Raw genomic sequence first — 24,065 nt, forward strand, 5'->3', positions numbered from 1 at the left:
ATGGCAGAAAGTGAAGAACTAAAGAGCCTCTTGATGAAAGTGAAAGAAGGGAGTGAAAAAGTTGGCTTAAAACTCAACATTCAGAAAACTAACATCATGGCATCTGGTCCCATCACTTCATGGCAAATAGATGGGGAAACAACGGAAACAGTGAGAAACTTTGTTTTCTTGGGCTCAAAAATCACTGCAGATGGTGATTGCAGCCATGAAATTAAAAGATGGTTACTCCTTGGAAGAAAAGTTATGACCAACCTAGACAGCATATTAAAAAGCAGAGACATTACTTTGCCAACAAAGGTCCGTCTAGTCAAGGCTATGGTTTTTCCAGTGGTCACGTATAGATATAAGAGTGGGACTATAAAGAAAGCTGGGCACCGAAGAATTGATGCTTTTGAACTGTGGTGTTGGAGAAGACTCTTGAGAGTCCCTTGGACTGCAAGGAGATCAATCCTAAAGGAAATCAGTCCATCACTTCTGAATATTCATTGGAAGGACTGATGCTGAAGCTGAAATTCTAATACTTTGGTTACTTGATGGGGAGAACTGACTCATTTGAAAAGACCCTGATGCTGGGAAAGATTGAAGGTGGGACGAGAAGGGGACAACAGAGGATGAGATTATTGGGTGGCATCACCGACTCAGTGGACATGAGTTTGAGTAAGCTCTGGGAGTTGGTGATGGACAGGGAGGCCTGGCGTGCTGCAGTCCATGGGGTCTCAAAGAGTCGGACACGACTGAGCGACTGAACTGATGTCTTGGTGTGTCTCTTTGGGTTCATCTTCTTCAGAACTCTAGGGGCTTACAGGACCTGCAGATCGTGTCCAACTCTTTGGGATCTCTGTGGACTGGGGCCCTCCAGGCTCCTCTGTCCATGGAATTCTCCAGGCAAGAGTCCTAGAGTGGGTTGCCATTTCCTCCTCCAGGGGATTTTCCTGACCCAGGGATCAAACTGATAACTCCAGAGCCTCCTGCATTGTTTCCTTGATATCTGTTTCCTTCCCCAGATTAGGGAAGTTTTTATCACCATTTCTTCTAATAATTTTTCTGGCCCTTTCTCTCTCTTGTCTCATCTCCTTCTGGAGTCACCATAAAGCAGACATTCTTTCACTGGATGTTCTCCCAAAGACCCTTTAGGGTATCTTCACTTTTTAGGTTCTCTTTCATTTTGCTGCTCTGTCTGGGTGAGTTCCACTGCTTTGTCTTCCAGCTGCTGATTCCTGTTCTGCCTCATCCAGTCTGCTGTTGAACCCTTCTAGCACATTTTTCTGTTCAATTATAGCTTCTATTTGGTACTTTCTTATAATTTCTCTCCCTTTGTTAATTTCTGGTTGTGTTCATCTGTTCTTCTGGGTTCAGTGAGTGTCTTTATTATTTCACACTCTTCCAGGTGAGTTGCTTATCTCTGCTTCACTGGGTTCTTCTTCAGAGGTTTTCTCTTGTTCTTTTCATTGGACATGTTCCTCTGTCTCCTCATTTTTTTGGCCTAATTTCTCTGTGCCTGTTTCTGTTTTGTTAGGCGTGTCAGCCACCTCCCCAGTCTTGAAGGAGTGGCTGTTTCTAAGAGGCGTCTTGGGGGCTCAGGGGTACAATCCTACTGGCTGCCAGAGCCAGGGCTCAAGGGGTGTTGTGTTGGAGTCAGGGTTGTGGCGGGACACTGGTGGGCAGCATTGCCTCCTGAGTGGCTGAGACCCCCGTGAGATGCTCGGGTGACCCTCCTCTCGGCACGGGGCCAAGGGTTTCAGTGGCAGATTTCCGCACGGGCACCCGCAGGGTCTCAGCCCCTGGGGAGCAGCCTGACTGGTCTTGGTCCTCCAGCAGGCGCTTCAGGATCAGTGAGTGGGCGCCCTCCCTCTGCGGCTGTGCTGGGCACCCAGAGGGCTGAGACGCAGATGAGAGATGTGGGTGACTCAGGGCAGGCCCCCTCCTGCAGGACGGTCGAGTCCGATTCGCGGCCGTCCTGGCTCAGGAGAACCCATCCCCGGTCCCAAATACGTCAGTCTGACTGCAGACTTCATGTGTGTGGGGGGTGTGCGCTTGGTGAAAACTTAGAAAAGAGGCCCTCTTCCTTTGTTTATTCACTGTTTACACCTTGTCCCTGTGAAAAAGCTTTGACATAACATTAAAAGCCCCGCGTGCAGTAGGACCCCGAGAAGGGCGTGTGCTGGGGCGCGGGGTGGGGTTCAGCCACCGGCCCCGCCTCTGCTGTTAGGACTGAGCCCCGGTCGGGCAGTCGGAACGCACCTCACTGAGCGCTGTTCCAATTCTGTCCTTGGCTCTGCACGGAACCAGAGCTTGTGAAGACTGTTTGCTGTGCTTTTAACCAGCTGTGAAAGTAGTGAATGGTTAGGGACAGACCCAGAGTTATCTGTGTGCAGAGGGCAGAGAGCAGGTCGCCTCTGAGCTCACCGCCCTGGGTCAGCACCGTGCGTGCTGTGTGTGCGCGTTGGTGCCCGGGCGTGTTTGCAAGGCCTCACTCCCCACCTGGGGCGGCGTGGCCCGCTGCTCCCCGGTCCCTCCAGCTCTAGGTGAAAATTCAGGCAAGGCTCACAGACCCCGGGCACCCTTAGGTGATGAAAACTGCCTGTCCACTCTCTGTCCGTAAAAGCCTAGGTGAGTCCACACCGGCTCTGGTTGCAGATGTGGCTCTCAGCTGCAGAACTGCTGTGTGGAGCGGCACGCCTGGGCGCCTGCCATCCAGCCTTCGCTGGGAGAGAGTTCACAGCTCTCACACCCAGAGCGGATCCTGTGAGTGGGATCCAGGTGCCTTGTGGGCTCAGCCCACTGAGCCGACAGACAGGTTTCAGGGCCTGGTCCCGAGCGACACTTCCCGCGGTGTCTTCTGCTCCAGGCTGTGTTTGCTACCCAGCACGTGTCTAGACTGTTCCCCTGAGGGCTCAGCCTCATGTGAATCTAAAGGAACCATCCCTTAGCAACACTTAGACTTCCAGCCCTACTACCAACTGAATCACGTGAGTAAGGCCAAAGCTGATTTGATTTTTTGTGCTTTGACTCAGTATTATGTGTAATAGAGAGAGATCGGTGTCTGCAGTCTGTGAGTGTGAACGCCATGGCCTGCGTGGGTGCTGGGCACTTTATCCCGGCTATAGGCCGGGGTTTTCATTCAGCTTGAGTGATTCGTGCCACAGGGCTGGGAAACCACAGGCCCCAGGTTGGGAGGAAACACAATTCACTTGTGCTGCTTTCAGTGAAAATAGATAGGCAGCCAATGCATGACGATTATGCCCGAATCTCCTGGGTGGAGGCCCAAGTGAGGTCAGAATAAAATAATAACCTCTCATGGAATCTGTCTAAATCCTTCGCAAAATATCAGAGATGGACTCTAGCAATTAAGTGAATTGTATACTTTCTAACCAAAAGGAGCCCAGGAAATTCCTCCTGATGATGATGGTGGTAGTGATGGTGATTCTGAGGGTGATGGTCTTTACGGTGATAATGGTGGTGGTGATGTGGATGATGGTGATGATGGCGGTAGTGGTGATGATGGTGTTAGTAATGATGGTGATGATGTGGTGCTGATAATCATGGTGATGCTGGTTGTGTAATGATGGTGATGATGGTGATGGTGATGATGGTGATGATGGTGATGGTGACTGGTGATGAAGGTGATGGTGTTGATGGTGATGATGGTGATGGTGACTGGTGATGAAGGTGATGGTGATGGTGATGATGGTGATGGTGATGATGGTGATGATGGTGATGGTGATGGGTGATGAAGGTGATGGTGATGATGGTGATGGTGATTGGTGATGAAGGTGATGGTCATGGTGATGATGGTGATGGTGGTGATGGTGACTGGTGATGAAGGTGATGATGGTGGTGGTAATGCTGGTGATGGTGACTGGTGATGAAGGTGATGATGGTGGTGGTGATGGTGACTGGTGATGAAGGTGATGGTCATGGTGATGGTGGTGATGGTGACAGGTGATAAAGGTGATAGTGGTGATGGTGATGATGGTGATGGTGACTGGTGATGAAGGTGATGGTGATGATGGTGATGATGGTGATGGTGATGGGTGATGAAGGTGATGGTGACTGGTGATGAAGGTGATGGTGATGATGGTGATGGTGACTGGTGATGAAGGTGATGGTGATGATGGTGATGGTGACTGGTGATGAAGGTGATGGTGATGATGGTGATGGTGACTGGTGATGAAGGTGATGGTGATGATGGTGATGGTGATGGGTGATGATGGTGATGGTGATGGGTGATGAAGGTGATGGTGACTGGTGATGAAGGTGATGGTCATGGTGATGGTGGTGATGGTGACAGGTCATGAAGGTGATGGTGATGATGGTGATGAAGGTGATGGTGATGATGGTGATGGTGATGGTGATGGTGGTGATGATGATGTTGTATGCGTGGACCTGCCTAAATGGTGAACTCTCGTGTAGAGTTCAGGAGTAGGTGCCCAGGAGTAGAATCTCTCGTGCCTGAGTCACACCCTCTGTGACAGTGGTCTTGTGGTGAGGTTAACTGCTCACTGCTGCTTATTCTCTGGAGCTGTGGTGTATGTCAGGGGACCCTATTCAGACATAATTCCCGTGGGTCAGGCCTGTAGCAGTTGTGCAGGGAGCTGATCTCCTACTCCAGGCCTCCCATATTTGATGTCCTGACATTTCATGTAATTGCTCTGCTAGAGCCCACTTGGCACATTGAAAGCTACTTAAAATGTCATTACAAGCCGGCCGGATCCCGGAATTACATGGTGCGGCTGACGGAACAGAGTGTTCCACTTTGATGCATGTGGCATTTGATTGCGCTGCGGTTCCTCCTCAGTCCACGGGACCGGCTGGACTCTTTAAAGAGGGTCTCCTCGCCGCTGCTCATCTTCAGAGGCTGACAGCAGACACCTTTGTGCTGACTCAGCGTGGTTGACAGCACTCCCATGGTGGGTGATCACTGATGCATTGATCATTCTCCTCCTAACGGTCAGCCGCTCAGCATCTCACATTGTATACCTAAGGGTTTCATGGCTGTTTTTCACTCATGGTAATCTGAAAAGTCTCCCTTTTGCGTGAGAAGAGACAGTGTTAGGGATTTATTTTATTATTCCACTTTGAAGGTGGGTGTTTCTTACTGTAGTCACAGAGGCCCATGGAAAGTCCCTCCCGTTCGCTAGTCTTTAACTTAGAGAACACGAGCTTTTTCATGCTGCGTTTCCCTCCAGATAAGGAGATGAGAGCTGAGGGACGTCAAAGGGAAGACATGTGGTGACCTTAGGAAGGGTTTTCCGAGCTGTTAGCCATCAGGACGGGTCGTTGGAGGAGGGCACCGCTTCCCCCTTCGCTCTTCTTGTTGGATATGGTCGACAGTCTGCACGTTTGATTTTGTTTTCTCAGTAGCCCCTTCCAGCGGGAACCCCTGCCTCATCTGCGCAGGCAGGCCCCGAGACTGGAGGGGCTCTCTGCGGAGCACTGTCTCCTCACGCGATCGCGGCCCTCGTCTGTGGTGGGTGTTCTAGGGCTTCTGGTCTCACTTGCCCTGCGTGGACTGCGTAAAACATAACACCACCCAGTGGGACTCTTTGAGGGGCTGTCGAGGGCCCCAGGTTCCCGGACGCTGGGAGCCGACCTCATAAGCCCCAGCCTCACCGTCGGTCACTGCCTGCTGGGCTTGGCGCCAACCCCTGTGCCCACGTCCGGTGCACCCAGCCCTGCCGTAGAAGCACGCGCAGACCCCCAGCAGCTCCGCCTGCCCCACGCCATCCTGCGGGTTCCTGTGGGAGCCCCGTGCGGCCGCGCTGCTCTGCCCTGCCTCAAGCCTGCGGGCCTCATGACGTTGTAAATCAGTTGATGGCTCACTGCTCAAACCCAGCAGGGGCTTCTCGTCCCACTCAGCAGAATCCCGGGGGCTTGTCGCGGTCTGAGAGCCTGTGAGCCCGCTGTGCTGCCCCTCCGCTGCTCCAGGTCACCCTCTGGCCGTCCCCCGTCCTTCCAGCCCCTCTGCCCAGGGCCTTGTGCTCATCTCCCCTGCCCGCAGAACATGTCCCCCGGGTGGTCCCTGGGCTCGGGACCCCCTCCCCGGGTCGCTGTGAGCTTTTCTCTGACAGTCCTGTCAACAGAGCATCTGCCCTTCCTATCGCCCTGGCTGCCAGCTCTGGCTTATCATTTCCACAGCCCCATCACCACCTGGGCCTCCCTGGCATCTCAGCTGGTAAAGAATCCCCCTGCAATGCCGGAGACCCTGGTTCAATTCCTGAGTTGGGAAGATCCCCTGGAGAAGGGACAGGCTGCCCACTTTCCAGTATTCTTGGGCTTCCCTGGTGGCTCAGATGGTGAAGAATCCGCCTGCAATGCTGGAGACCTGGGTATTTGATCCCTGGGTTGGGAAGGTCCCCTGGAGGAGGTCATGGCAACCCACTCTAGTATTCTTGCCTGGAGAATCCCATGGACAGAGGAGCCTGGTGAGCTGCAGTTTGTGGGGTCTCAGGGAGTCGGACATGCCTGAGCGACTGAGCGCTGCGTGGCGCAGCACCACGGGATGTGCGTGCTGATGTTTGCTTTCTCTCTCCTGCGATGGACGACGCTCCATGGAAGCAGGAGCTTTGCTGACAGTCTGCTGCTGCTTCCTGACAGACCGCTGGGCACAGAAAATGCACACAGGCATTTGTGGAGGGAAGGAGAAGAGGGGAGGGCAGATGGGGCCCTGCTCCTGAGCACCACGGTTCAGGTTGAGACCCCTGTGAGGCCTGGGTCTCGTGATCGCCAGCCTCCCCTGTGACCTGGCCTCTGGCACCCTGAGAGCCCGGTGGAGGGGCACGTGCAGGCAGAAGGGATGGAGGGTCTGCTGCACGGGAAGCTGGCAGACCCCGGCCACCTCCACGGAGGTGGGCACCAGGGAGACGGGACGTGGGCGTTGTCACCCGCCCGCCAGACATGCCTGCGAGACTGCGATGCCTCCGCTACGGTTTCCTCCGTGGCCAGTTTGCTGCAGCCCAGGGTCTGAGCTGTTGCCCTGACCTCGTGTGCTCCGTTCTCCTTACGGTTCTAGCACAGTCACCCCACCTGGCCGTGCCCCAGGTCTGGAGGTGGGGCGGGGATCCCCAGTCTCCGGGCCATGGATGGGGGCTGGTCCACAGTCCATCATGAGGGGAGCGGCGGGCAGTGGGCCCAGCTCCATCTATGGCTCCCCATCCCTCCCCGTCACTCACATCACTGCCTGAGCCATGCCCCTGCCCCATCCATGGAAAAACTCTCTGCATGAAACTGGCCCCTGGTGCCAAGAAGGCTGGGGACCGCTGAGGGTGGGGAGGCTGAGAGAAAGCTGAGAAGGAATTGTTCTAGACGCCTTGAAACCGGCCATCAGCATGGCTTGGGGGCATAACTTGGTTGTGAGACGTCTTCGCGGGGCACAGTTGGGGCGGGGGTCCGCCTTTTGTACCCTCACTAGGATGGACGCATCCCTGTGCCTCGGGTGGCCCTGTGGAGACCCAGAGCAGATCCCCGGTGAGCCCCGGGGCTCAGAGATAGAGCATCATCCTGGGCTGCCTTTTCTAGTTAAGTTTGTGCTCAGCAGAAACACATGTTGGATCCAGTACTTGTCAAGATCTCTTGTACATGGACTGATCCATTTCCTGCCGGGGTCAGTGTCCAGGATGCTGTGGTGGGTCTGGCGCACTCTGGCCCCCCGTGGGGACGGCACTGACCCCAGGCCGTGTGTCTCCTCCCCTCTTCACCCTGGCTGTGACCAGTGAAGGTTGATGTGTTTGTAAGGTAGGAGGCTTAAGAAACCGCTGAGTGTTGTTCTTGCTTTTCACTCTGCCTTAGTTTTTCTCTTTTCTATACAACCACACAGGCCCTTCGTCAGTCCAGAAGAGCAGGAATCCTGACACTGTTGTGTGCTGTGGGCGGGGTAGTGCAAACCTGAGCCTGCTGCGCTGGTGTGTCAGGCACGCTTTTCTGTATTTTTGCAGTGTTTGTGTTTGTGAGGAAGTGAGAACTGTTTTCCCGAGTTCACCGCTGAAAGTTATTTCTGAGCAAGGGTTTGGTCCCTGAACGTTCGGGGGTGTCTGTGGAGCTGTGGGGGGGGGGGCAGTGCCTCCCCGGGGTCTGGGGCCTGGCCCCTTGGGCAGCAGCACCCAGAAGGCGTCCAGCTCACTGCCCTCCAGGGGCAGCTGTCTCGAAGCGCAGGTTTTATTACTGTTAAGGCGTGGTGAGACCAGCAGGTCAGGAGAGGGTTCTGACGGAAAGATCGCTTCCCTAGAGGCAGGTGCTGGTGGGGTGGAGGCAGGGACCCGGGGCGGGGCCCTGCGGTGGTTTCGCAGGAAGTGGGTGAGGCAGGCAGAGTCGGGGGCGCGGGTCTGGCAGGTGAGAGTGAGGCCAGAGCTCTGGGGCAGAGGGCGGCCCAGCCCAGGGCGGGTGGGGCCCAAGTCTCTTTTTCAATAATGTGAAAGCAAATGTCTTTCTTCCACTCTTGCGTTAATATTTTCCCTGGGTAATCTTGACTTCTGAATTTAGACACCTTTCCTTTCAGTGCTTCAGATGCGTCCCTCATGTGTAAAAGGCCCAGTGTGTAATTGTGCATCACGTCACACGTGTCACAGTTACGTGTGTGCAGTTGTGCATCGCGTCACTTCCAGGGCAGGGACGTGTCCTGGCCCCGGGCTGGGCAGTGTCACGTCTCATCCTCCTGGTTTTCTGTGGGGGAGCCTGGCCGTGTGCTGCTGTTCGTTTCTCTTCCTGGGGCTGAGTGAGTGCCATGAGCCTCAGATTCAATGCTGGCCACTAGTCCTGGGGCTCTGTGGGGTTGATGTTGGTCCCAGGGGTCTGTGGGGTTGATGCTGGTCTCTGGTCCTGGGGGTCTGTGGGGTTAATGCTGGTCCTGGGGGTCTGTGGGGTTGATGCTGGTCCTGGGGGTCTGTGGGGTTGATGTTGGTCCCAGGGGTCTGTGGGGATGATGCTAGTCGCTGGTCCTGGGTGTCTGTGGGGTTGATGCTGGTCCTGGGGGTCTGTGGGGTTGAGGCTGGTCCTGGGGGTCTTTGGGGTTGATGCTGGTCCTGAGGGTCTGTGGGGTTGATGCCAGTCGCTGGTCCTGGGGGTCTGTGGGGATGACGCCGGTCGCTGGTCCCAGGGGTCTGTGGGGATGACGCTGGTCGCTGGTTCTGGGGGTCTGTGGGGATGACGCTGGTCACTGGTCCCGGGGGCCTGTGGTGTTGATGCTGGTCCTGGGGGCCTGTGGGGTTGACGCTGGTCCCGGGGGTCTGTGGGGATGATGCTGATTGCTGGTCCCGGGGGTCTGTGGGGTTGACGCTGGTCCTGGGGGTCTGTGGGGTTTCCCTTCCTCTGCCCCTCCCTCTCAGGTCCTGTCTCATCTCTGCTACCCGACGCTGTGCCCGGGCTCCAGGGATCTCTCTGTCCTGCCCATCCCAGTCCGTCCGGCGGTCTGCCCACAGACTCACCGGCCCTTGTTCCCCACCAGTCTGCAGGCGGGCCTGTCCAGGGAGCTCTGGGCTTCCACCGCCCTGCTCCGCCCCCGCAGAACTCCCGCTTGGGGGCTCCCGCTCCAGTCCGTGCGCGTTGTCCACCCGCCTGCCCCACGTGGGCATCTCGGCCGCCCTCGCCTTCCCGCCCTAATGCTGCGCTTGCCTCTTGTGTGTCTGTCGCTTTTGCGTGTCTGCCTAGAAGCTCATGTTCAGACGCTGCTGAAGGACCTGCGCAAGCGCCCGGCCGGCGTGGAGGGTCTGAGTGCCCTGGACGTGGACGAGGTGGCCCGCGCCCTGGCGAGTGCAGTGCCGAGCGGGGGCGCAGCCGGGAGGGGTGGCGGACTCGGAGCGGAGGCTGTCGGCGCGGAGGCCGCCCTCCACGGGGACCGCGGGCCAGGTGAGTTCACACGTGCGTGCAGCTGGGCACGCGGCCGCAGGCTCGCTGCGCGGTGCTGCCTGCTCGCTGCCGGGAGATGGGTCTGCCGTGACGACTTGGTTCGCCTGACTCTGCCTCTGGACGCTCTCCTAACGGGCTGAGCTTGCAGGGCGGGCGTGATGGGGGGTGGGCTGTGCTCTGAGGACGGAGGGGCAGGGGCAGGGCTGATGGAAGCGCTTTGTGTGGGGTTTGTGAGTGAGTGAGAGTCAGATAATCCAATGGTCAAGAGAGAGGGTCTGTGCTAGGCTCACACCGGCCTCCAGGGGGCTCCAGCGAGAGCGCAGAGACCCTCACACCCCAGCACACACACACTCATCCTTCTCACATGCTCACACAACCCATATCACACACACACAGAAACTCACCCCCACACACAGACACACTCACCCACAGTCTCACACCCACAGCCCACATCTCACACACACACACAGAAACTCACCCCCACACACAGACACACACACTCACCCACATACAGTCTCACATCCACAGCCCACATCACACACACACACGGAAACTCACCCCCACACACACACTCACCCACAGTCTCACACAATCCCACACACTCACACAGACACTCCCTTACTCACCCCAGCACACACACAGACACATACACACCAGGCAGCTCACGCACATGCACACACAGGCTCCCGCACTCACGCTCACTCACACACACTCACACACAGCAGCCGGGCCCTTGGGGGTGGAGGGCTGAGCCGGGCAGGCTCGTCTCCCTGTCTGGTCTGTTCCCAGGGTCAGGCAGTGGCCCTGACGCCTGGGCGGTGCCCTGCACACAGTGGGCCCCAGAAGGAGCCGGGGAGGGCACAGGCCCCCTTCTCGTGGGGGACGGGCTCGGCTGGTGCAGGAGACGGTGCCCTTCACCGTCTGGAGGAGGGGGTCTTGGGCAGCGTCCCTGTGCTGGGCTGGGGGTCTCGCTGCTGCTGTGTCCTTAGAGAAACGGCCACCGCAGAAAAGTAGCCCAGCTGAAGCGCCCCGAGCTGACACGCCTGAGCCCCTCCGCTTCCCTCCTGTGACTGCTCTCTGCCCCGGCCCGGCGGCTCTCCCCACGCTGAGCGGACGTGAAGGAGAAACGTGGTTTCCCTGGACCTGGTGTCCCGGCCCCTCAGGGGCCACCCCTGTGCCGTGGAGCTCTCAGAGGGCGCTCCATCCCTGGCCTGTCGGGGGCATCAGGCGGTGGTCCTCACGCTGCAGAAGGGCTCTGGTGTCCGCCCCAGCGTGGGGTGACTTTGTGCTTGTGTCTCCCACAGAGAGCAGAGTGCGAGGCCGTGACGGGGGACTGCACCAGGAGGTGAGCGTGTGTTCAGGCCCCGTGCAGCATGAGCTGTGTCACCTGTCTTCTCGTCCATGGTTTAGGAACAGAGGTGAAATATAACAACTTTTGGGAAAAAGAAAAACCCTCATCATCTCAAAATTGAGAAAAATCATGAAGAGTACACACAAAATTATGTATTTCAATATATACTGTTGTCTGCTTTCAGATTAGATCCTAATATGTATCCATGGTAAGAGTATGAAAAATGGTCAATACAGGGAACAGATGAGCATCTCTTAGAACTTCCCCAGGCAGGGAAACGGGGTGGTCACGTCACGTGACAGCACCACACGCCCACTTTGTGTCGGCAAGGCCGTCCCGCAGGTGCTGGTCACCGAGGCCCCGTTAGTGGACGTCAGCAGCCTCTGGATCCTTCAGACCTGTACTGTCCCCCTGGTGGCAGCCACCAGGCACATGGGGCTGCCTGGACTCGAATCCATTAAAATTAAGTAAATAAAAACTCAGTTCCCAGCAGTGTAGCTCCTGGTAGACGGGGTGGGGGAGCTTCCATCGTGTCCAGGTTTCCACGACAGTGCTGGTCAGGAGGGTCTGGAAGAGGCTGGACGGGGAGGACACCGGCCACTGAGGGGCCTGTCCTGCTGCAGAGCCTTTGCTGGCCTGTTGGCGTCTTAAGGACGTGGTAAAGCTGTGGATAAGCTGCGGTTCTAGACGTTCTGTTCTGTGGGTGGGAAAGAAGGCCGTCGGGTTAGCGCTTCTCTGCAGGTCGTGTTTGTGGTTCCCAGCTCAGGGCCTGAGAGCAAGGAGGAAGGAAACACCGATGATTGTTCTAAATGTCCATCAGAAATACAACGTGGGGGGTCAGCTGTCGGAGCTGTGGAGGGAGGTGTGGGGTCGGGGGACACAGTTCCTAATTCCAGAGGCAGGGGACTAGGCCAGCGGAGCTTGGGGTCTCCAGATGAGGTGCACATGGCCAGACCCTAATTCTGCCCCCGTGGCCCCCAGGCCCACATAAACCGGTGCCCCATCCCCGAGCATCCAAGACGGACGGTCTCTCTGTGGCTTAGGGCACGTCCTCAAGCTGGCTTCCTCTCTGCCAGGTGAACCATCTGGGTGTCCAACTGGGGGACCTCCTGCAGGGCCCCGGGTCTCCGTTCCTGCCTGGAGCCCCCCGTCACACCGAGTCCTTCAAGACAGAGAGCAAGAAGGGGGATGACCCTGAGGCCTCGCTGTCTTCCGAGGAGGAGCGCGCGGGCGTGGAGAATGTGCGGAGCCAGACCTACTCCAAGGAGCTGCTACAGAGGCCACCACACGCGAGGCCTGGGCTGGGCGGGCCGGGGGCCACACCGCTCTGGGCCCCTGCTGCCCCGCAGGGGGACCTGCATCTCGGGGCCAGTGCACGGGGACCCCCCGGCCCGGGCCTCCGCCTGCAAGTCCGGCCCCAAGAGGAGGAGTATGGCTACATCGTGATGGAAAATGAGTGAGTGGGCGGTTCCATCTCGTGGGCACGATCTGGCGCTGCAGGCCAGGGACATGCCTTCGCTTTTCCGTCCTCACCTGGAGGCAGCCCCGCCCCTGCAGTGCGGGAAAACAGTCGGCAGTCAGCCTGTCCCCCGGACCCGTGTTCTGGGCGGGGACCCCGAGCTTGAGGTCAGTCCTCCACTAACCAGCCCAGACAAAGCCCTGTGGCTCCTTGGTCCTGCCCGCCCCCCAACCCCCGTGGCTCAGAGCACGGGGCGCCCTTGGGGCCAGAAGCCCAGCAGGGTGGGTGGGCCTGGAGTGCCCAGGGCAGCGGGCAGGGTGGGGGCTGTGCGAACGCTGACTCCACACCCAGGAAGCTCCAGAAGCTTTACACCAACCACATCCCAGGGTATGCGGTGCCCTTTGGGAGAAAGACATGCCTCACAGCACTGATGTCCTGTCCTCACCTGAGTTCTGACGGGAGACTGACGTGGGACAGGGTACAGCATCGCGTGCCCAGTGAGCAGCGGGGTCGCTGATGAGTCTGACATGGACGCTGTGCTTTGTAACTGTGTGTTTTCTTCAAGGAACAGAGGCAGTGTGTCCAAGGGGAAGCATGTCTGTCTGCGTGCACAGGCGTGTGTGTGTGCAGGTGCATGTTGAGGTGTGTGTACAGGTGTGTGCAGTTACATGTGCAGGTGTGTGTACAGGTGCATGTGCTGATGTGTATACAGGTGTGTAGGTGTGTATACAGGTGTGTGTGCAGGTGTGTGTGCAGATGTGCGTGTAGGTGTGTATACAGGTGTGCGTACAGGTGTGTGTGCAGATGTGCATGTAGGTGTGTGTGCAGGTGTGCATGCAGGTGTGTATAGGTGTGTGCAGGTGTGCATGTAGGTGTGTATACAGTTGTGTGTAGGTGTGTATACAGGTGTGCATGTAGGTGTGTGTGCAGGTGTGCATGCAGGTGTGTATACAGGTGTGTGTAGGTGTGTATACAGGTGGAATACAGGTGTATATAGAGGTGTGCGTGTAGGTGTGTGTACAGGTGTGCGTGCAGGTGTGTGTACAGGTGTGTGTAGGTGTGTATACGGGTGTGTGTGCAAGTGTGCACGCAGCCCCACCTCATAGTTTTGATTCTGCACCATAGTGTGCATCGGGTCGGGGTCGAGCACCCTTCCATGCTGGCCCCTGTGGCAGGGGCTGTGTTGGAGCTGCGGCCCTCTCCTGATTCCGCGTGGCCTCTGCGCTCTCACCTGCATACGTGTCCGCTCTCACTGCACCATGCACAGCAGACCCGACCCGTGTCAGAGCCCAGCGGAGCTGCAGGTGCTGGCCTCACCTGGGTTTGGGGGCGTCCTCAGGCTGGCGTCCCTCCAGGCCTCTTCTGAAGATCCGCCTGCCCATTCCGGCCTCGTCACCTCCAGACCGAGGTCGCGCTCTCTCTGCCTCCAGTTTCTCTGTTCAGAACCGTTAGCTCCTGCTGAGTGTGTCAGAATCACGTGTGACCCAGACACACGGGGCCTGGATGGTGGTCCTGCCGAGGGTGCAGCTCTGGCTGTTGGGTCAGACCCTTCCTGCTGCCCGGTCGGACCTGTGCTGGGGGTTTTCCGCTTCATGGCAAACACCACTGCCATGTGTGTGTGTGGATACATATGTGTGTGTCCCTGTGTGTCTGTCACATGAGTGTTTCCATGTCTATATTTTTATGTGTGTGTGTGGTTACATGTGTGTGTGCTGTGTGTGACCCCGTGCTTCTGTGTCATATGCATGTTTCCAGGTTTGTATTTGTGTGTGTGTGTGTGTGGATACATGTGTGTGTGTGCTGTGTGTGTCCGTGTGTGCCTGTCACATGCATGTTTCCATGTCTGTATTTCTATGTGTGTGTGTGTGTGGTTACATGTGTGTGTGCTGTGTGTGTGTCCCCGTGTGTCTGTGTCATATGCATGTTTCCAGGTTTGTATTTGTGTGTGTGTGTGTGTGTGTGGATACATGTGTGTGTGTGCTGTGTGTGTGTCCGTGTGTGCCTGTCACATTCATGTTTCCATGTCTATATTTCTGTTTGTGTGGTTACATGTGTGTGTGTCCCCATGTGTGTGTCACATGCGTGTTTCCAGGTCTGTATTTGTGCGTGTGTGGATACATATGTGTGTGTGCTGTGTGTGTGTCGCATGCATGTTTCCAGGTCTGTATTTGTGCATGTGTATGGATACATGTGTGTGTGCTGTGTGTGTCACATGCGTGTTTCCGGGTCTGTATTTGTGCATGTGTGTGGATACATGTGTGTGTGCTGTGTCTGTGTCACATGTGTGTTTCCGTGTCTATATTTCTCTCTGTGTGTGGTTACGTGTGTGTGTGTCACATGTGTGTTTCCGGGTCTGTATTTGTGTGAGTGTGGATACACATGTATGTGTGCTGTGTGTGTCACATGCGTGTTTCCAGGTCTGTATTTGTGCATGTGTGTGGATACATATGTGTGTGTGCTGTGTCTGTGTCACATGTGTGTTTCCGTGTCTATATTTCTCTCTCTGTGTGCTTACATGTGTGTGTGTCACATGCGTGTTTCCAGGTCTGTATTTGTGCGTGTGTGTGGATACATGTGTGTGTGCTGTGTGTGTGTCACATGCGTGTTTCCAGGTCTGTATTTGTGCGTGTGTGTGGATACATGTGTGTGTGCTGTGTGTGTGTCACATGTGTGTTTCCAGGTCTGTATTTGTGCGTGTTTGTGGATACATATGTGTGTGTGCTGTGTCTGTGTCACATGTGTGTTTCCGTGTCTATATTTCTCTGTGTGTGGTTACGTGTGTGTGTGTCACATGCGTGTTTCCAGGTCTGTATTTGTGCGTGTGAGCATTTGTACATGGGCACATGGGTGTGCTGTGTGTGTCCCTGTTTGTGTGCATGTTTCTATGTGTATGTGAGTACGTGTGTTTGTGTACCTGGGTACATGTGTGTGTGTGTGCCTGGTGCGTGTGTGTAGTGTGTACGTGTCATGTGTGTGCACGGTCCCTGGGGGACCACTGCTCCACTGCTCTGAGCGCCTTTCCTCCCCCGGGATGTCCTGATGCTGGAGGACTAGTCCCCAGCATGGGTGCGGGGTTGCTCCTGTCTGGGGCACGAGTGTGAGTCGTGAAAGTGTTGGAGAGGATTCCAACCTCGGGAAGACTCTGAGTCTCTGTGAACCGTGGAGGACAGAGGACGGTGGACTTCAGGGTGGGACCCTCCAGGCCGAGCGTCCTTCACATCACAGGACGTCCAGCGTGAGCAGCCGGCACCTGGACACAGGGAGACCCTTGCATCGGGCTCACCTCTTGCTCTCACTGACTTTTCTGTAAGAGGGAGCCGCTGTCAGAGGGTCTCTTCTCTGCATCCCAAGTCCATTTCCTGGAGGGCTTTCCTTGGCTGCACCTCTGGGCCTGAGCACTTACCTGCTCTGAGCACAGGCTAAAGAGAAAGACCATTGTTTTATCTTGACTTCTGCCAGCTGGAAGGTCTGTGGTGCAGACGAGAGTTGTGTGTCCATAATTCTGTCTGCCCCGAGTGGGATGCTCACAGACACATGGAGTCTCCCCTCTGTTGTCAGATTAGTGGGGGTTCAAGGTTCTCTGGGGTGGGATTTCACCAGGTCTCAGCTTAAGCCTTAATGGACCAGCTATTAACTGACAAGAATCCGACACCATTCTTTTTTATTTTTTTAAGTAGAAAAGGACTTTGTAAGTTTGGTTTTCACAAAAGGAGAAGGAATGTGGCGGCGGCTTGACGTTCTCCCTGAGGTTTGCGGGGACCACGCAGCTGACCTCACTCTGCCTGCCCTGCCCTCACTCATACGTTTGCTGATAGGCAGGCAGGGGTCTGATCCTCCACCATTTACATTTTCATACTTTTCACGAACTGGATGGATTCAGGATGTGTCAAGGGCAGGGTAGCCATCCCTGGTCTTCCCAGGATGATTTAAAAGTTATTTCAAGTCAGCTTGACAGCAGAAGACCATGTGGACAGTGTCTGTAAGACAGAGAAGAGCCCACCTTTATAGCAGGTAAGCAGGTGCTGGGGGTGCTGGCTGGCTCGAGTCCTATAGGGACCCCTGATCCTGCACAGAGGTCATCCCAGCTGGGGGTGCCGGCCAGGTCAAGTCCTGCAGGGACCCCTGATCCTGCACAGGGGTCATCCCAGCTGTGGAGCCCGAGTTTGGGGAAGTGAACCCACGGCCGGGAGCATGTGCAGAGGTCCTGCCCACCTCGAGTGGTTTGTGGACAAGGAATCCGAGGTGTGGACCCTGTGAGCCCAGCAGCCCTCCCTTGGTTGCACTTCTGGGGCCCGGGAGGCATCCCCACAGCCTGGGCTCAAGGACATGGGGGCCCCAGGTAACGGGACAGAGTCATGGGTCCCTGTCCGACAGGCTAGAAGGGGAAGCAGGTTTGCGTTCCTCTTCCTCATGCAGAGTTGAAACATGTACATGAGGAGGATGTTGACCTAGGCCCAGGGGCCTGGCCGGTCACCCCACCCACTCCCCGCTCCCCTGCTGCTCTGACACAAACCCAGCTACGGTGTCTTAGAAGCGTGTCATGAAGTATCTCTAAAGTAGCAGGATTCTTTCTTTCCAGCATACCGTGATGCCACATCACACCTGGAGAGGAGCCCAGATCCCTTTCTATCATCACACGTATATCCGGTTCCCACGTCTGTGTCCGGAACCTGTGTGTCTGCCGGGCGGCCTGGGAGGCGGAGGAGGGGCCCCTTGTTGGTGACTCTTCACTCTGCGGTGTCCCAGGAGCCACAGGCTGATGTTCGCGGGGTTCTAGAGCCAGGCTGGGCTTTGCAGCCTGCCGTCAGCTGGAATTCTAGAAACAACTGGAGGATATTTCGCATTGTCTAGGCTCTAACCATGGTAGTCAGGGAAGTGAGAAAATGCCATTAAAGTGCAGATATGACAGTGTCCCTTGGGATGAAAGCTCCCAGGTCAGCTCGGTCACGTCTGGCTGCCAGAAGGTGCCAGAAGGAATGATGGTATCAGGGGCTCTTATGGTCTCTGACCATGGGCCCCCACCCCATGGGATCCTTCTGCTGCAGCAAAGGTCTGTCATTGGGGTGGGACGGGGAGGGGAAGGAAGCCCAGCCCGACGCGCCAACGGGCCTGAGCCTGGCCTCACCCTCTCTCTCTGCGTGGTCCCCAGGCTGACTCCTGCCAGCGGCTCTGCAGCTCAGCCTGGGAGTGTGAGACAGAGCAGGCTCTTAGAAGGTTCTCGCAAAGTGGAAACCTTGTTCTCTTCTAGCTGTGCTGACGTATGGTGGAAGAAAGGAGGTCACAGTAGATCCTTGTACCTCTATCTGTGTGTGTCCAGGGTACCTGCACTGGTACCCGTGTCTGTACACCCACATCTGTGTCGTCTGCTTAGCCTGTATCGTCTTACCTATGCGTCCACATCACTGATCTGTCTGTCTGTGCCTACATGTCTGCATCTACATCTGCACCTCCACTCATGCCTGTACTTGCGTCTACACCCGCGCCTGTATGTCTACATGCACACCTGTATGCCCACACACACCTGTATGCCCCAACACACTTGTATATTCACACACACATCTGTAAGTCTACATGCACACCTGTATGTCTACCCACACACCTGTATGTCTGCACACACACCTGTATGTCTGCATTCACATCTGTATGTCTACACACACATCTGTAAGTCTACATGCACATCTGTAAGTCTACATGCACATCTGTATGTTTATACATATCTATATGTCTACACACACATCTGTATGTCTGCATACATATCTGTATGTCTATATGCACATCTGTATGTCTATACACACATATGTGTCATCTGTGTCTATCTGCATATGCACCTGCACCTCAGTTTGTCTACACACACACCTGTATGTCCACACACACTTTTATGTCTACACGCACGTCTGTATGCATACACATCTGTATGTCTACACGCACATCTGTATGTCTACGCACACACCTGTATGTCCACACACACTTGTATGTCTACACGCACATCTGTAAGTCTACACGCACGTCTGTATGCATACACATCTGTAAGTCTACATGCACACCTGTATGTCTGCCCACACACCTGTATGTCTACCCACACACCTGTATGTCTGCACACACACCTGTATGTCTGCATTCACATCTGTATGTCTACACACACATCTGTAAGTCTACATGCACATCTGTAAGTCTACTTGCACATCTATATGTTTATACATACCTGTATGTCTACACACACACCTGTATGTCAGCATACATATCTGTATGTCTATATGCACATCTGTATGTCTATACATACATATGTGTCATCTGTGTCTATCTGCATATACACCTGCACCTCAGTTTGTCTACACACACACCTGTGTGTCCACACACACTTGTATGTCTACACACACACCTGTATGTCTGCATACACATCTGTATGTCTACACACACATCTGTATGTCTACACGCACACCTGTATGCATACACATCTGTATGTCTACATCACACCTGTAAGTCTGCACACACACCTGTATGTTTATACACATCTGTATGTCTGCACACACATCTGTATCATCTCTATCTGCATATACACCTGCACCTCAGTCTGTTTGTCTATACGCACATCTGTATGTCTACATGTATACCTGTATGACTGCACACACACCTGTTATGTCTGCAGACACATCTGTATCATCTCTGTCTGTATCCACACCGGCATATATATATACACCTACCTCTGTGTCATCTACATCCACATCCACATCTATTTACCCAGCCATTGACTTTGCTGTTGGATTTCCATAATCATCGGGGAAGTTTAGCTTTTCATCTTCAGCGGTGCCCTGAGAGTCCACAGTAATCCTCACAGACCCTCACCCTCTCACCCCTGCAATTGATTTTTTGCAAAGTGTCATCTGCATTATAAATGGACTGAGACTAAATCTGTCAAAGTTAAGAAGTTTAAATTCCACTTCTACATACAAAGGAGTAGGAAAGAGGGAGAAAATATGAAAAGATGAGATTTTCTTTGCTGTCAAAATAGTAGTAAGTCTGCAAATGAATAATGAAGCCAGAGGGAAAAGGAAAAATGGAAAAAACTGTGTCCTGAGGTGGCATATTAAAAAAAGCAGAGACATTACTTTGCCAAGGTCCGTCTGGTCAAGGCTATGGTTTTTCCAGTGGTCATGTATGGATGTGAGAGTTTGACTGTGAAGAAGGTTGAGCACTGAAAAATTGATGCTTTTGAACTGTGGTGTTGGAGAAAACTCTTGAGAGTCCCTTGGACTGCAAAGAGATCCAACCAGTTCATCCTAAAGGAGATCAGTCCTGAGTGTTCATTGGAAGGACTGATGCTGAAGCTGAAACTCTAGTACTTTGGCCACCTCATGCGAAGAGTTGACTCATTGGAAGAGACCCTGATGCTGGGAGGGATTGGGAGCAGGAGAAGGGGACAACAGAGGATGAGATAGTTGGATGGCATCACTGACTTGATGGGCATGAGTTTGAGTAAACTCCGGGAGTTGATGATGGACAGGGAGGCCTGGCGTGCTGTGATTCATGGAATCGCAGAGTCGGACACGACTGAGTGACTGAACTGAACTGAACTGAACTGACGTGGCAAGTGTTCCACTGGATGTGCTGGCCGATGATCACATCAGGATCGGTTCAAGCTTCCGATGCTGGTCAGGCCCCCTTGGGGTCGGGAGGCACAGGCGGGTGGAGAAGTGTACAGAGGCCCCGCGTGACCCCGACCGCCTCTGGTCAGGAGAAGGCTGGGAGGGACGGTGTTCCCTGATGTGGTCCACAGTCTGGGACACACGGTGTGTCTGTACCACATCGTGTCGTGGAAGCAGGTGAGAGTGACCCTCTCAATACGAAAGAGTTCAATTTCGTTTCGTGACACAAACTCCTAACAAAGCACATGTAGAGGGAACATCCCCAACACAGTAACGGCTGCGGACGTCAAGCCCACAGGAAGGACCACGCCCAGTGGGGAAAGGCTGGAAGCTTTCTAAGATTGTGCTGTTGACTTTGGCTCTGTGGTTACCATGAGGCTTACATAAAGCATCTTATAGTTACAGGTCTGTTTAGGTGGATAGCAACTTAACTCTGAATGCATACAAAAGCCTTACATTTTTACATTACTCCCTTTTATGTTTTTTATTTCCATGCACTTTTTATAACGGTGACTTGATAAGACATTTTGTACTTAGATTTGTATTAAGCTTTTGGCAGATTTTTTTCCCCTGGAGAGTAAAATTGTTATGGAGACTATATTTGTGGAGAATATGTTTATTCAAATGTCCTATGGAGAACATATTTACTAAAATTTTGAATAAATTTATGTTGAGAAGCACAGTCTCATCTCGATGTTAAAAAATGATGTTGGCAAACAGTTTTTTTCTTCCTTTTTTTTTTTTTTTTTTTAATCTCTGAAGGGTTGATGGTTGTTAGCGGTCTTTTAAGGCTAATTTACTGAGTCGTTCAGGACTGTTAAGAGACTCAGGTGGATCTGCCTGTGTCCAGCCCTCACAGGAGTTCAGTTCAGCACACACTTTATTGTGGGCTCACTCACCCCTGCTCTGAGAAGTGGGGTCTTTGTTAGACTTCTGCAGGAAAGGAAGTGGTGCACCCTAGAGCTGGAATTCTGAATTATCACAGTGGCCTCCGCCTGCATCCCTGTCCTCGTCAGAAGCATCACTCGTCTGCACTAGGGAGAATTCCTGTGGGTTAGCAAAGATGTTAACTACCTTCGAAGATTATTTTAAAAGATGAACATCATCATTTTTATAGAACAATTGGTGAATCCCGTGAAAGTCTCATTTTATTGACTGATTTCAAGTATCTCAGCAAATATATCATATCAAGGTCGACCCGTTTTCATTTTGTGATCCATCACTCAGTTGGTTCCTGACCTTTGGAGAATTTTCGAATAAACAGTGACATGTTCACAATTGGGAAGTGAGGTACCCGAAGCCCCACCAGCTCTGGGATGCAGCGCCCCTGAGGTGGACGTCTGCGGGCAGGAGTGACAGCCCGCTTGGCGCTGGATCTCATCTGTCTCAGAAGAGGCGGTGACACTAAGAAAAAAAGACCTGAGGGACCGCGGGAGCAGACGGCGTTCTGTCTGCTTGGGGTTAAACTCAGGCAGAGGTGCAGCGGTCGGGGATGGGGGAGCCATGGAGGTGGGGGCGTGGTCGGGTGAGGGCCTGCGGTCAGGGTGAGGGCGTGGTCAGGGTGAGGGCGTGGTCAGGGTGAGGGCGTGGTCGGGGTGAGGGCGTGGTCGGGTGAGGGCCTGCGGTCAGGGTGAGGGCGTGGTCGGGTGAGGGCCTGCGGTCAGGGTGAGGGCGTGGTCAGGGTGAGGGCGTGGTCAGGGTGAGGGCCTGCGGTCAGGGTGAGGGCGTGGTCAGGGTGAGGGCGTGGTCAAGGTGAGGGCGTGGTCAGGGTGAGGGCGTGGTCAGGTGAGGACGTGGTCAGGGTGAGGGCGTGGTCAGGGTGAGGGCGTGGTCGGGTGAGGGCCTGCGGTCAGGGTGAGGGCGTGGTCAGGTGAGGACGTGGTCAGGGTGAGGGCGTGGTCAGGTGAGGGCCTGCGGTCAGGGTGAGGGCGTGGTCAGGGTGAGGGCGTGGTCGGGTGAGGGCATGGTCAGGTGAGGGCCTGCGGTCAGGGTGAGGGCGTGGTCGGGTGAGGGCCTGCGGTCAGGGTGAGGGCGTGGTCAGGTGAGGACGTGGTCAGGGTGAGGGCGTGGTCAGGGTGAGGGCATGGTCAGATGAGGGCGTGGTCGGGTGAGGGTGTGGTCAAGTGAGGGCGTGGTCAGGGTGAGGGCGTGGTCAGGGTGAGGGCATGGTCAGATGAGGGCGTGGTCGGGTGAGGGTGTGGTCAAGTGAGGGCGTGGTCAGGGTGAGGACATGGTCAGGGTGAGGGTGTGTGCCGTCAGGGTGAGGGCTTGCCCCGCAGTCGTGAAGCTGCCACCCCAGGGTACACAGAAACCTTTCCGTTTGTCTTTCTTTGAGGATTTACTGGTAGTGTGATCTTCGGCACTGAATTTAATTTCTGGAGTTTCAGTTTCCACCTCTTTCAAGGGAGGTTAATACCTCCCCTGGAGGTTAAAACCTCCAGGTTTGTTGTGAGCAGCGAATGAGATAATTTCCATAGAATCACTTGTGGTTGAGGGCGAAGAGTTGCCTTTAAGTTCTGACTGTTCTTAATGTTTCTGAAAAGACCCTGATGCTGGCAAAGACTGAAGGCAGGAGGAGAAGGGGACAACAGAGGATGAGATGGTTGGATGGCATCACCGACTCAATGGACATGAGTTTGAGCAAGCTCTGGGGGTTGGTGATGGACAGGGAGGCCTGGCGTGCTGCAGTCCATGGGGTAACAAAGAGTCGGACACGACTGAGCGACTGAATTGAATGTTTCTGACCCTTAGGTTGTCCTAGTCTTTGTTTTGAGAATGGCCTCAACGCTCCCCTGACAGACTTGGATTTTTTCATTTTGACCCAGTGGTGAACCTAGGCTGTGCAGGGGTGGGGCGGCTGCCTTGAGAATGGGGTGTGGCCCCTCTCGGCAAGCTTCCTGACCTGGATTAATGGGGCCCTTTTCCCGTTTTGCTGATTTAGAGACTCCCCAGCACACATCTCGCTTAACGAGCAGTCTATCTCAGGAAGGAAGTGCCTTAGAGGGGAGGCCCTGCCAGCTCTTGACGGTGACCCTTCCTGCCCTGACGGCGAGGCAGGCAGAGCACCCGCCACCACTCCCGCTCTGACCTCTGGCTGCTAGAAGCATGCCATCTCTCTTCCTGGCGGTGGGTATCCAGGAGACCCGGAGGCAAGTGTCACAGTCGGCCCGTGAAATTGCAAGTGCTGCGTCCATCCAGTGATTTTTGAGATTAACTCCAACTGCTTTCTAAGGAAGTTCGGACCATGAAATGACAGCTGATGGCCACATAGTTTAAAAACAAAAGAGAAATAATTGAGTGCTGGGTTTGAGTACAGTCGACAGCCTCTCATTTGTCTGACTTCAGCAAGAATGGGGCCACCGTTGTCACGAGCCATTTGTCCTGCCTGCCCTGACAGCACAGCAGGAGGGGCCGAGGTGTCCCCCTGCAGCTCCTGGGGAGTGTCTGTGCCCACAGGCGTGTGTGTGCACACCTGGGGAGTGACTGCAGGGGTGTCTCTGCACACCTGGGCAGTGTCTGTCTGAAGGGGTGTGTGTGCACACCTGGAAAGTGTCTGTCTGCAGGGGTGTGTGTGTATTCCTGGGGAGTGTCTGTGTCCGCAGGGGTGTGTGTGTATTCCTGGGGAGTGTCTGTGTCTGCAGGGGTGTGTGTGTATTCCTGGGGAATGTCTGTGTCCTCAGGGGTGTTTGTGCACTCCTGGGGCATGTCTGTGCAGGGGTGTGTGTGTGTGTGTGTGTGTGTGTGTGTGTGTGTGTGTGTGTTCCTAGGGAGT

The 24,065-nt window shown here is 54.8% G+C and overlaps 1 protein-coding gene across 6 annotated transcripts in view; it reads left to right on the forward strand.

The window, feature by feature from the left end:
• Positions 1-24,065, forward strand: part of PTPRN2 (protein tyrosine phosphatase receptor type N2) — a 606,878-nt gene that overhangs the window by 218,377 nt on the left and 364,436 nt on the right. For 5 of the 6 annotated variants that reach the window (XM_070478762.1, XM_070478639.1, XM_070478844.1 and 2 more), the window contains 3 exons: positions 9,643-9,840; positions 11,145-11,185; positions 12,268-12,647. In XM_070478762.1, the coding sequence (XP_070334863.1) occupies positions 9,643-9,840; positions 11,145-11,185; positions 12,268-12,647 (619 nt within the window). The remainder of the gene's footprint in view (positions 1-9,642; positions 9,841-11,144; positions 11,186-12,267; positions 12,648-24,065) is intronic. The other variant, XM_070478692.1, reaches the window with a different exon arrangement.

Source organism: Odocoileus virginianus, chromosome 1, assembly GCF_023699985.2.
Source record: "Odocoileus virginianus isolate 20LAN1187 ecotype Illinois chromosome 1, Ovbor_1.2, whole genome shotgun sequence".
In the NCBI taxonomy this organism is placed as follows: Eukaryota; Metazoa; Chordata; class Mammalia; order Artiodactyla; family Cervidae; genus Odocoileus; species Odocoileus virginianus.